Source organism: Hordeum vulgare, chromosome 6H (assembly GCF_904849725.1).
Source record: "Hordeum vulgare subsp. vulgare chromosome 6H, MorexV3_pseudomolecules_assembly, whole genome shotgun sequence".
NCBI classification, from domain to species: Eukaryota; Viridiplantae; Streptophyta; class Magnoliopsida; order Poales; family Poaceae; genus Hordeum; species Hordeum vulgare.
The window spans coordinates 559,434,350-559,447,096 of NC_058523.1; the positions used below are offsets into that span (position 1 = coordinate 559,434,350).

General features: G+C 44.4%; 1 protein-coding gene across 5 annotated transcripts in view; it reads left to right on the top strand.

The window, feature by feature from the left end:
* Window positions 1-767: 767 nt before the first annotated feature.
* The window catches only part of LOC123404627, a 37,630-nt gene continuing 25,650 nt past the window's right edge, over window positions 768-12,747 (top strand). The window contains exons 1-6 of one of the 5 annotated variants that reach the window (XR_006611872.1): window positions 768-965; window positions 1,058-1,257; window positions 1,330-1,574; window positions 1,678-2,446; window positions 2,610-2,653; window positions 2,773-2,857. Coding sequence is in view for 1 of the 5 variants with exons in the window: in XM_045098567.1 (XP_044954502.1) it covers window positions 1,430-1,574; window positions 1,678-2,114; window positions 2,610-2,636 (609 nt within the window). In the remaining 4 variants the exon portion in view is untranslated. Of the gene's footprint in view, window positions 966-1,057; window positions 1,258-1,329; window positions 1,575-1,677; window positions 2,447-2,609; window positions 2,654-2,759; window positions 2,956-12,747 lie in introns of those variants that run through there. The other 4 variants (XR_006611871.1, XR_006611870.1, XR_006611869.1 and 1 more) reach the window with 4 other exon arrangements.

Here is a 12,747-nt window from a genome sequence, read left to right on the forward strand (position 1 = left end):
TGTGCTGAACGCGGAGGTGCCGTCCGTTCGGCACTAGATCGTGGGACTGATCACGGGATAGTTCGCGGGGCGGATCGAGGGACATGAGGACGTTCCACTACATCAACCGCATTCACTAACGCTTCTGCTGTACGGTCTACAAGGGTACGTAGATCACACATCCCCTCTCGTAGATGGACATCACCATGATAGGTCTTCGTGCGCGTAGGAAATTTTTTGTTTCCCATGCGACGTTCCCCAACAGAAGCCGCCACCGGCCGCGCCCGAGAAGGAGCGGCGCGGGCGCGCGCGCTACGGCTGCGCGTTCGAGGAGGAGGAGGGCTCCGGGTTCGTGCCGCCCCGGATGGTGTGGGCGAAGGTCAGGGGCTACCCGCTGTGGCCGGGGCAGGTGTTCGACCCGGCGGATGCGTTGGGGCTCGCGCTGCGCGAGCGGCGGGCGACCGGGGCCGCGACGGCACCTTCGTGTGGGCCGGCGCGGCGAACCTCACCCCGCTCCGCGACGACTTCCCGCGCCTCGCCGGCGTCGCCCTAAGGAGCAACTGCAAGGTCGAGTTCACCCTCGCCCTGGACGGCACGCTGGCCGAGGTCGCGCGCCGCGTCGACGCCGGCCTCTCATGCGGGTGCGGTGGCACCGCCGCCAAGGGGCAAGTGTTCCAGAACTCCGGCCTTCGCAGAGGCGCGTTTGTCGCGGCCATGGACGCTGGCTTCGCCCGGGACACGCTCCGGGGCGAGGCGTTCCTCTGGCAGTGGTGCCGGGGGACGGTGCCGACAGGCTTGACGATGCTGTTAGTATGAACAGGTGGGTCGAAAATAACCAGGACTGTGTATTTTTCTTTGAAGATTTTTCCGATAATGATACCTTTGTCCTGGGCATTCAGACAGATTTGCAACTACAGCAGATGATTCAGTATGGCAACCGCAGTTTACTGGCTTCCGATTCAAAGTTTGGAACAAACAAGTTAAAGGTCTGTCAATGTCATCTGGTTCATTTTTTGTTTTTTCATAGCTGTTTAGTTTGCTTGATTTCATAGTAGTATCGTTGTTTGCCATTTTGCAGTATCCTGTACATAGCATCCTTGTTTTCGACTAGCAGAAAAATGCAATTCCTGTTGCTTGGATCATAACTCCCAATTTTACACATGGTGAAATACATAGATGGATGGGTGCTCTATATGATCGTGTTCGTACAAAAGGCCCGACATGGCAGTTGAGCGGCTTCATTATTGATGATCCATTGACTGATGTGCGCACTATAAGGTAACTCATGCTTCTGTGCCACTGTACTGCTTCCTGGGTTTGTGGTGCCTGAGTATGTTGCTTGCTGAACAGGGAAGTGTTTCTGTGCCTGGTGTTGATTTCCTTATGGCGTGTCCGTCACGCTTGGCATAAAAAATTGATGAACAAGTGTTAAGATTTTGAGAGGCGTTCAATGATGTCTAAACGACTTGGGGAGGCAATATCCAGCATCTGCAGAGGAAACGGTGATATAGAATTATTTCAGGCCTTCCTGGAAGATTTTATTGATTGCTCTGGCTTTGTAGACTACTTCAAAGCTCTATGGTTTCCAAGACTTGGTTGGTCCATGTACCTTGCTTTTCTGGCCGTACCTGGATTTTACTTGTTACAAGTTATTTGATAAGTTCTCTTATCCAACTTTTTAATCTCAATATCTTCCAGGGGCATGGACAAGCGTCTTGAAGACCAACCCGTTGGCTACTGCTGAGGTAGCTTCAGCAATTGAGAGGTACCACCACCTGCTAAAACTTCGGCTGTTGAATGAGGCAGATGAAAGCATCTACCAACGTGCAGACTGGTTGGTTCACAAGTTGGGTACAAAGGTTCACTCTTACTATTGGTTGGATGAATTTTCTGGGAAGGACAGTTTCTCTCGCTACTGGAGGAGTGAGTGGAAAACCGGCCCAAACCCATTGCAGCAGGGATTGCAAATTCCAGATTCTGGTATTGTAATTGAAGGCAATTGTGCTAGAGTGGTCTGCCAGAAACACAAGGAGAAGTCCCATGCCGTTCTGAACCCAAGCTCTGAGCTTGCATTGTGTGACTGTAGCTGGTCAAGGAAGGGAAACCTTTGCAAGCATGCAATGAAGTCGGCTAAGGTTTAATAAGTTATATAACAGAAATAGAATTTAATTTGTGTATGGTGTGGATTCCAAAACTAATCAGCTTCTACTGGAACGCTCGCTTGTACTCCCTCCGTCCCAAAATAACTGTCTCAAGCTTAGTACTAGAATTTATTTTGCGACGGAGGGAGTACTAGAATTTTTCTAAAGCTAATGGAATCCCCTTGTACTCCATCTAAAGCTTTCATGATGACTACTTTTCCAAGATACATGTGACAAAGAGGAGGAGCTCAGGGAGCTGAATGTGAAAGGATAAAGTAGTCAGGAAGGAGAAATCATATGTTGGCTTAACTAATGCTTCCTAATCAGTATGCTTTTCATATTGCCGTTTTATATTGAACTAATATATATAGTTCGCTTTTGATTAAGGATCTTGACATGGCAACTAGCTGTTTTTGATTTCCTGTAGTTTTTGTTGATCTTCTCCTTCTTCGGATTAAATTGCTCATTGCTTTTCCTATTCTTTTGCAGGAACATGAACCTTATGATGACCCATAGTTGGATGTATGTGAGAGGTACAAGTGTTATCTTATAAGCATATCAAAATACAATCATGACGTGTGTAATTATTCAGTTATACTTTTTGTTCATGGCTCAACAATCGACCAAATTAAATGACAGGATGAACATTCAGACATCCTTGATGACTGGGATTCTAGGAAGACGATCACATACTCGACCAGCCCACCTGTCACCGCGAGAATCATCCTGGTAACAATGTAGGTGATCTCGGGATTCATATTGTGTTCCTCCAGTTATTTTGCATCGTTTGATCTTTTGTATCTATATACTCCCCCTGGTGCATCATTTTCCTAATCACAAGCATTTATTTCCTTCTTTTTGTATCTTGCTTAGTTTTAAGAGAAACATACACAGAGAAAACTACTTTCATGATGGATCTGCACTCTGCAATTTGTTTTGCATATAACATGGGACTGTTACTTTCAATACAGTTGATGTTAGGAGTATTAGATGCATATATGAAGGAGTTCCATCAACCAGGATTTTAGATGTTGCATTAGTGTAACGACCAAGATGCGGTCCTTTCCGATCTGGGGGTCGAGGCCCCCGAATAGGAAAGGAGCGCATCTAAGTGTTTTGCAAGCAAGTAAACATAGCACATAATAATAAATAAAGTAGACAATCTGGGATTCAACTGTCTTCTTAATAAAAATACAGAGTACAACGCAGTTACAAACAAGGTAGTTCCGATACGGACTACAAAACAAGGGAAATGCTATGCTACCCACTGCGGGCCCACGATCACGACCACGACTCAGTCTTCTGGATAGTTCACGTAAAGGCGATCGGTCTCCTCGTCGTACTGCCACGCCAGTTGGGTGACGTCGGGATCCTCTGCCTCTGGGGTACCTGTACCTGCTGGAGGTTTCGGAGGAATCCGTGAGCCACGGGGACTCAGCAATCTAAGGCCTTGGTGCCAGATCTAGTCATGTCATTGGGTAAGGAAGGGGTGAAGTGTTTCGGGCTGCTGCATCCTAAGGTTGAATAAGTGGCTAGCTTACGCAAAAGAAGAAGTGACAGAGTTCTATGCTAACGGTCGTGAGTACTTGATCAGAAAGTGATCCTGAACACTTACCTACGACATTCATAACCCCACCGTGTTCCGGATCGAAGAGAGATCTTCGAAGGGACAGTCACGGTTACGCACACAGTTGGCATATTTTTATTAGTTTGTGTTTAAGTTTTCTAATACCGGAAGTTAACAAGATATTCCAAGTTGCCACATAACCGCGGGCACGGCTTTCCGAAAGATTAAACCCTGCAGGGGTGCTCCAACTAGTCCGTCACAAACGAACACAGGCCGCAAAGGCATCCTCTATCATGAATCTCGTGATCTCGTCGGATTCCTTAGAAGAAAACCTCAACTCTGGGGAAAACCAAAGCTTCACCGGGATTCCTATACGCAAGATATACCGCTAAGGCAAGACAAGACTAGCAGGACCTCCCGACGTGTCGACGACCCCGATAAGAGCCGCATATCTCAGTCTCAGGACACGCCGGATGGAACTAGCTACAGGTGCCAAACCTCAAGTTTCCTTGTGGTGGCCCCGCAGGCAGACCAGTTTGGACCAACACTCATGAGGAGCACTGGCCCGGGTTGTTGATTAGAATCCTCGGGGTAGCTATTCCCTATGCAGTTTATTATTAAGTGATTAGCAAATAGTACCAATGTTGGGTCCTGCCGGACAAGCCTTAACACTACGCGATTTATCAAGGGGGTCCCCATAACAACCCCGAACGTGTTAGGAGCGATCATTATGGAATCAAACACCGGTAACCGGTAACTAAGGCGGCAATAACGGAACAAGACACCCGGCAAAAGGCTAGGCCTCCCGTCATTTACCAAATATATAGATACATTAATTAAATAACAGAAATTAATATAATGATATCAAGCTCATGGCAACTCATGAGTTATAAACACATGCAACTAACAATGCTAACATTAGTAGCTGAGCAAGCCTACCTAGCCATGCAAGTTTGCTAGGAAAGAGTAAGGTGTTTAGGCTCATGGCATATGAAGAGGCAATATATTTTCAGTGGTAGGCAGCGAGAAATATGACGTGGAATCGAAACTAACATAACAAGTCTAGATATGGGATCAAGGTCATGTCATCTTGCCTGTGATATCCTCAGCTTGGAATGGTTCTGGATCGTCCTGCACGTACTCTCCTGACTCCACGTATTCGTTCTCCGCTCCCGGTGCTACCCAACACAAGAATAACAGCCAATGAACAGCAGCACCACAAAATGCAACAATCACATGATGCATGAGATGAAAGTTGAGCATGCACCACTATTCTAACACTAGCACAAGCAAGATAACCTACAACAAGTTCCTGGACAGAAATTTGCACTAAACTATTTGGACACGCATGGGAATGATATGAACAGATGCATCTCGTAAAAACGGTGCAAAACCATGTAAAGAACTTTGCAAACGGAGCTACGGATCAACGGGAATCAACGAAACACGATATGAAGCCCTACGTGAAAGATTCATCACCACACACACAATTGGCACAAATCTGGTGTCCCCAGGTTGCCAAGACATATATTAACCCAACATGAATGAAATGGAGCAAGGTAGAACACCCCAACAATAATTAAACACAAACTTTGAACAAAATGGCAAAACTACGTAATCTGCCAGTTTCTGCATCTTAGCTGTTTGTGAGCCACATGCAACATAGCTACAGGTCTTCAAATATGACAAATAATATATGTGGTTGTTTCCAACCAAGAACACTACAAGCTCCAGCAAGAATCACAGCAAAAGGAATTAAACTCTAGAAGATACAAGGCCACAAACTTTCCCAAAACCATCAGTTCACAGGGACTTAGTGAAAATTCCTGCACCTGAGTTTCTGTTACTGTTCTGAAGCTTTTTGACAGCAACCAAAACACAAGCTACTGGACTCCAAATGACTTGAAAATTGACAGGAAGCTTCACAAACATCCCAGATTCAAAACACTAGCACTGAACTAAGTCCAGTTCTCAACAGAATGACCAGCACAACCTTATCTACAGGGGAAGAAAATGTTTTCAGCATTCCAGACTTAGTGAAATTTTCAGAGTTCAAAAATCTGGAATTTTCCAGCCACATGCCCACTTTGTCTAGGCATAGTTTGCACTCACAAGTTCCCAAGAGGTGATTGACACCACTATGGTGTTGAGCACAAACCCCTACAACTAACACACCAAGATCCATGCCTTTGGGCTCCTCCTATACCATGGAAACAAAGCCCAAACTTCCAACAAAACGTAAATGCAACTCCATAAGGTATGCTTCTAAGATGTCAATTACATAGGTGAGTTTTATGTGCACAATGACAAAGTGACATGGGGGTTTGAACCCCATGTTTGTTTCATGCACATCAACATCACAAGCACATCTACCGAACTATCCCCACACACAAACTCCATGCCCTCTCACATATAGACATGTGAAGGTGCATAGTTTTGCAAAGGTGGGGAAGTTCCACACACACACATATACTCTACATCATTCACATCAACATCATGTTGGGGAACGTCGCATGGGAAACAAAAATTTTCCTACGCGCACGAAGACCTATCATGGTGATGTCCATCTACGAGAGGGGATGAGTGATCTACATACCCTTGTAGATCGTACAGCAGAAGCGTTAGAGAACGCGGTTGATGTAGTGGAACGTCCTCACGTCCCTCGATCCGCCCCGCGAACAATCCCGCGATCAGTCCCACGATCTAGTACCGAACGGACGGCACCTCCGCGTTCAGCACACGTACAGCTCGACGATGATCTCGGCCTTCTTGATCCAGCAAGAGAGACGGAGAGGTAGAAGAGTTCTCCGGAAGCGTGACGGCGCTCCGGAGGTTGGTGATGATCTTGTCTCAGCAGGGCTCCGCCCGAGCTCCGCAGAAACGCGATCTAGAGGAAAAACTATGGAGGTATGTGGTCGGGCAGCCGTGAGAAAAGTCGTCTCAAATCAGCCCTAAAACCTCCATATATATAGGTGGGAGGGAGGAGAGGAGGCAGCCTCAAAACCTAAAGGTTTGGCTGAAATTGGAGGTGGAGGAGTCCTACTCCAATCCTACTTGGAGTAGGATTCCACCTTCCCACTTGGAAACTCTTTCCACCTTGTGTGTTTTCCTTCTCAAACCTTATGGGCCTTAGTGGGAACTTATTCCAGCCCACTAGGGGCTGGTTTATCTCTTCCCATAGCCCATGAGACCCCTTGGGGCGTGACACCCCTCCCGATGGTCCCCGGCACCCCTCCCGGCACTCCCGGTACACTACCGATGAGCCCGAAACTTTTCCGGTAATGCACGAAAACCTTCCGGTAACCAAATGAGGTCATCCTATATATCAATCTTCGTTTCCGGACCATTCCGGAAACCCTCGTGACGTCCGTGATCTCATCCGGGACTCCGAACAACATTCGGTAACCAACCATATAACTCAAATACGCATAAAACAACGTCGAACCTTAAGTGTGCAGACCCTGCGGGTTCGAGAACTATGTAGACATGACCCGAGAGACTCCTCGATCAATATCCAATAGCGGGACCTGGATGCCCATATTGGATCCTACACATTCTACGAAGATCTTATCGTTTGAACCTCAGTGTCAAGGATTCGTGTAATCCCGTATGTCATTCCCTTTGTCCTTCGGTATGTTACTTGCCCGAGATTCGATCGTCAGTATCCGCATACCTATTTCAATCTCGTTCACCGGCAAGTCTCTTTACTCGTTCCGTAATACAAGATCCCGCAACTTACACTAAGTTACATTGCTTGCAAGGCTTGTGTGTGATGTTGTATTACCGAGTGGGCCCCGAGATACCTCCCCGTCATACGGAGTGACAAATCCCAGTCTTGATCCATACTAACTCAACGAACACCTTCGGAGATACCTGCAGAGCATCTTTATAGTCACCCAGTTACGTTGCGACGTTTGATACACACAAAGCATTCCTTCGGTGTTCGTGAGTTATATGATCTCATGGTCATAGGAACAAATACTTGACACGCAGAAAACAGTAGCAACAAAATGACACGATCAACATGCTACGTCTATTAGTTTGGGTCTAGTCCATCACATGATTCTCCTAATGATGTGATCCTGTTATCAAGTGACAACACTTGCCTATGGCCAGGAAACCTTGACCATCTTTGAACAACGAGCTAGTCAACTAGAGGCTTACTAGGGACAGTGTTTTGTCTATGTATCCACACAAGTATTGTGTTTCCAATCAATACAATTATAGCATGGATAATAAACGATTATCATGAACTAAGAAATATAATAATAACTAATTTATTATTGCCTCTAGGGCATATTTCCAACAGTCTCCCACTTGCACTAGAGTCAATAATCTAGTTCACATCACCATGTGATTCCAACGAATCCAACACCCATATAGTTATGGGGTCTGATCACGTCTTGCTCGTGAGAGAGGTTTTAGTCAACGGTTCTGAAACATTCAGATCCGTGCGTTCTTTACAAATCTTTATGTCATCTTATAGATGCTGCTACTACGTGCTATTCGGAAATGCTCCAAATATCTACTCTACTATACGAATCCGTTTCACTACTCATAGTTATTCGGATTAGTGTCAAAGCTTACATCGACGTAACCCTTTACGACGAACTCTTCAACCACCTCCATAATCAAGAAAAATTCCTTAGTCCATTAGTTACTAAGGATAAATTTTGACCGCTGCTAGTGATTCAATCATGGATCACTCTCTGTACCCTCAACAGAGTTTGAGTCAAGGCACACATTAGGTGCGGTACACAGCATGGCATACTTTAGATTCTACGGCTAAGGCATAGAAGACGACCTTCGTCTATTCTCTTTATTCTGCCGTGGTCGGGTTTTGAGTCTTACTCAAATTTACACCTCACAACGCAACCAAGAACTCCTTCTTTGCTGATCTATTTTGAACTCTTTCAAAAACTTGTCAAGGCATGCATCTTGTTGAAACTTCTATTAAGCGTTTTCGATCTATCTCCATAGATCTTTGATGCTCAATGTTCAAGTAGCGTAATCCAGGTACTCCTTTGAAAACTTCTTTCAAACAATCTTGTATGCTTTACAGAAATTCTACGTTACTTCTGATCCACAATATGTCAACCACATATACCTATCAGAAATTCTATAGTGCTCCTACTCACTTCTTTGGAAATACAAGTTTCTCATAAACCTTGTACACACCCAAAATCTTTGATCATCTCATCAAAGTGTATATTCCAACTCCGAGATGCTTGCACCAGTCCATTGAAGGATCACTGGAGCTTGCATACTTGCTAGTATCTTTAGGATCGACAAAACCTTCTCGTTGTATCACATACAATGTTTGCTCAAGGAAACCGTCGAGAAAACAATGTTTTGACATCCTACGTGCAATATTTCATAAATAATGCATCAACAACTAACATAATTCTAACAGACCTTTAGCATCGCTACGAGTGAGAAAGTCTCATCATAGTCGACTGTTTGATCTTGTCGAAAACATCTTTGCGACAAGTCGAGCTTTTCTTAATAGTGACTTATCACCATCATCGTCTGTCTTCTTTTAAAGATCCATTTTACCCAATAGTCCCATGACCATCAAGTAGTTCTACCAAAGTCTACACTTTGGTTTCACACATGGATCCTCTCTCGGATTTCATGGCTTCCAGCCATTTGTCGGAATCTGGGCCCACCATCGCTTTCTCCATAACTCGTAGGTTCACTGTTGCTCAACAACATGACCTCCAAGACAGGGTTACCGTACTACTCTGCAGCAGTACGCGACCTTGTCGACCTACGAGGTTTGTAGTAACTTGATTCGAAGCTCAATGATCACCATCATCAGCTTCCACTTCAATTGGTGTAGGCGCCACAGGAACAACTTCCTACGCCCTGCTACACACTGGTTGAAGTGATGGTTCAATAACCTCATCAAGTTCTACTACCCTCCCACTCAATTCTTTCGAGATAAACCTTTTCTCGAGAAAGGATCCTTTTCTAGAAACAAACACTTTGCTTTCGGATCTGAGATAGGAGATGTACCCAACTGTTTTGGATATCCTATGAAGATGCATTTATCCGCTTTGGGTTCGAGCTTATCAGACTAAAACCTTTTTCACATAAGTTTCGAAGCCCCAAACTTTCAAGAAACGACAGTTTACATTTCTCTAAACCTCAGTCTATACTGTGTCATCTCAACGGAAATACGCGGTGCCCTATTTAAAGTGAATGTGGTTGTCTCTAATGCATAACCCATAAACGATAGTGGTAATTCGATAAGATACATCACATCATGCACCATACTAAATAGTGCGTGGTATGACGTTCAGACACATCATCACACCATGATGTTCCAGGTGGCATGAACTGTGAAACAATTTCCACATTGTCTTAACTGTGTACCAAAAACTCGTAACTCAGATATTCATTTCTATGATCATATCGTAGACAGTTCATCCTCTTGTTACGACGAACTTCACTCTGAAACAGAATTGAACTTTTCAATATTTCAGACTTGTGATTCATTAAGTAAATACTCCTGTATCTACTCAAGTCGTCAGTGAAGTAAGAACATAATGATATCCACTGCGTGCCTCAGCACTCACTGGACTGCATACATCAAAATGTATCACTTCCAACAAGTTACTATCTTGTTTCATCTCAATGAAAACAAGGCCTTGCTCATGTGGTATGATTTGCATGTCACTAGTGATTCGAAATCAGGTGAGTAAAGATCCATCAGCATGGAGCCTCTTCATGAAATTCATACTAACATGACTCAAGCGGCAGTGCCACAAGTAAGTGGTACTATCATCATTTAACTCGTATCTTTTGGCACCAATGTGTAACACTACAATCGAGATTCAATAAACCATTGAAGGTGATTATTCAAGCAAATAGAGTAACCATTATTCTCTTTGAATGAATAATCGTATTGCAATAAACACGATCCAATCATGTTCATGCCTAACGCAAGCACCAAATAACAATTATTTAGATTCAACACCAATCCCGATGGTAGAGGGAGCGTGCGACGTTTGATCATATCAACCTTGGAAACACTTCCAACACGTATCGTCACCTTGCCTTTAGCTAGTCTCCGTTTATGTCGTAGCTTTCATTTCGCGTTACTAATCACTTAGCAACCGAACCGGTATCCAATACCCTCATGCTACTAGGAGTACTAGTAAAGCACACATCAACATTATGTATATCAAATATACTTCTTTCGACTTTTGCCAGCCTTCTTATCTACCAAGTATCTAGAGTTGCTCCGCCTCAGTGACTGATCCCCTTATTACAGAAGCACTTAGTCTCGGGTTTGGGTTTAATCTTGGGTCTCTTCATTAGCGCAGCAACTGTTTTGCCGTTTCACGAAGTATCCCTTCTAGCCCTCGCCTTTCTTGAAACTTAGTGGTTTTCCAAACCATCAACTATTGATGCTCCTTCTTGATTTCTATTTTCGCAGTGTCAAACGTCGCGAATCGCTCAAGGATCATTGTATCTATCCTTGATATGTCATAGTTCATCATGAAGCTCTCAAAGCTTGGTGGCAGTGACTTTTGGAGAACCATCACTATCTCATCTGGAAGATTAGCTCCCACTTGATTCAAGTGATTGTCGTACTCAGACAATCTGAGCACATGCTCAACGATTGAGCTTTTCTCCTTTACTTTGTGGTCAAAGAATCTTGTTGGAGGTCTAGTACCTCTTAACAAGGGCACAAGCATGAAATCACAATTGCATCTCTTCGGAACATCACTTATGTTCCGTGACGTTTTACAACGTTTTCGGCGCCTTGCTTCTAAGCCATCAAGTATCTTGCACTGAACTATCGTGTAGTCATCAGTAATGTGTATGTCGGATGTTCATAGCATCCACAGACGACGCTCGAGGTGCAGCACACCGAGTGGTGCATTAAGGACATAAGCCTTCTGCGTAGCAACGAGGACAATCCTCGGTTTTACAGACTCAGTCTGCAAAGGTTGCTACTATCAATTTTCAACTAAATTTTCTCTAGGAACATATAAAAACAGTAGAGCTATAGCGCAAGTTACATCGTAATTCGCAAAGACCATTAGACTATGTTCATGACAATTAGTTCAATTAATCATATTACTTAAGAACTCCCACTCAAAAAGTACATCTCTCTAGTCATTTGAGTGGTACATGATCCAAATCCGCTATCTCAAGTCCGATCATCACGTGAGTCGAGAATAGTTTCAGTGGTAAGCATCCCTATGCTAATCATATCAACTATACGATTCATGCTCGACCTTTCGGTCTCATGTGTTCCGAGGCCATGTCTGCACATGCTAGGCTCGTCAAGCTTAACCCGAGTGTTCCGCGTGTGCAACTGTTTTGCACCCGTTGTATGTGAACGTTGAGTCTATCACACCCGATCATCACGTGGTGTCTCGAAACGAAGAACTGTCGCAACGGTGCACAGTCGGGGAGAACACAATTTCGTCTTGAAATTTTAGTGAGAGATCACCTCATAATGCTACCGTCGTTCTAAGCAAAATAAGGTGCATAAAAGGATTAACATCACATGCAATTCATAAGTGACATGATATGGCCATCATCACGTGCTTCTTGATCTCCATCACCAAAGCACCGGCACGATCTTCTTGTCACCGGCGCCACACCATGATCATCCATCAACGTGTTGCCATCGTGGTTGTCGTGCTACTTATGCTATCACTACTAAAGCTACAGCCTAGCAAAATAGTAAACGCATCTGCAAGCACATATGTTAGTATAAAGACAACCCTATGGCTCCTGCCGGTTGCCGTACCATCGACGTGCAAGTCGATATTTCTATTACAACATGATCATCTCATACATCCAATATATCACATCACATCGTTGGCCACATCATATCACAATCATACCCTGCAAAAACAAGTTAGACGTCCTCTAATTTTGTTGTTGCATGTTTTACGTGGTGACCAAGGGTATCTAGTAGGATCGCATCTTACTTACGCAAACACCACAACGGAGATATATGAGTTGCTATGTAACCTCATCCAAGGACCTCCTCGGTCAAATCCGATTCAACTAAAGTTGGAGAAACCGACACTT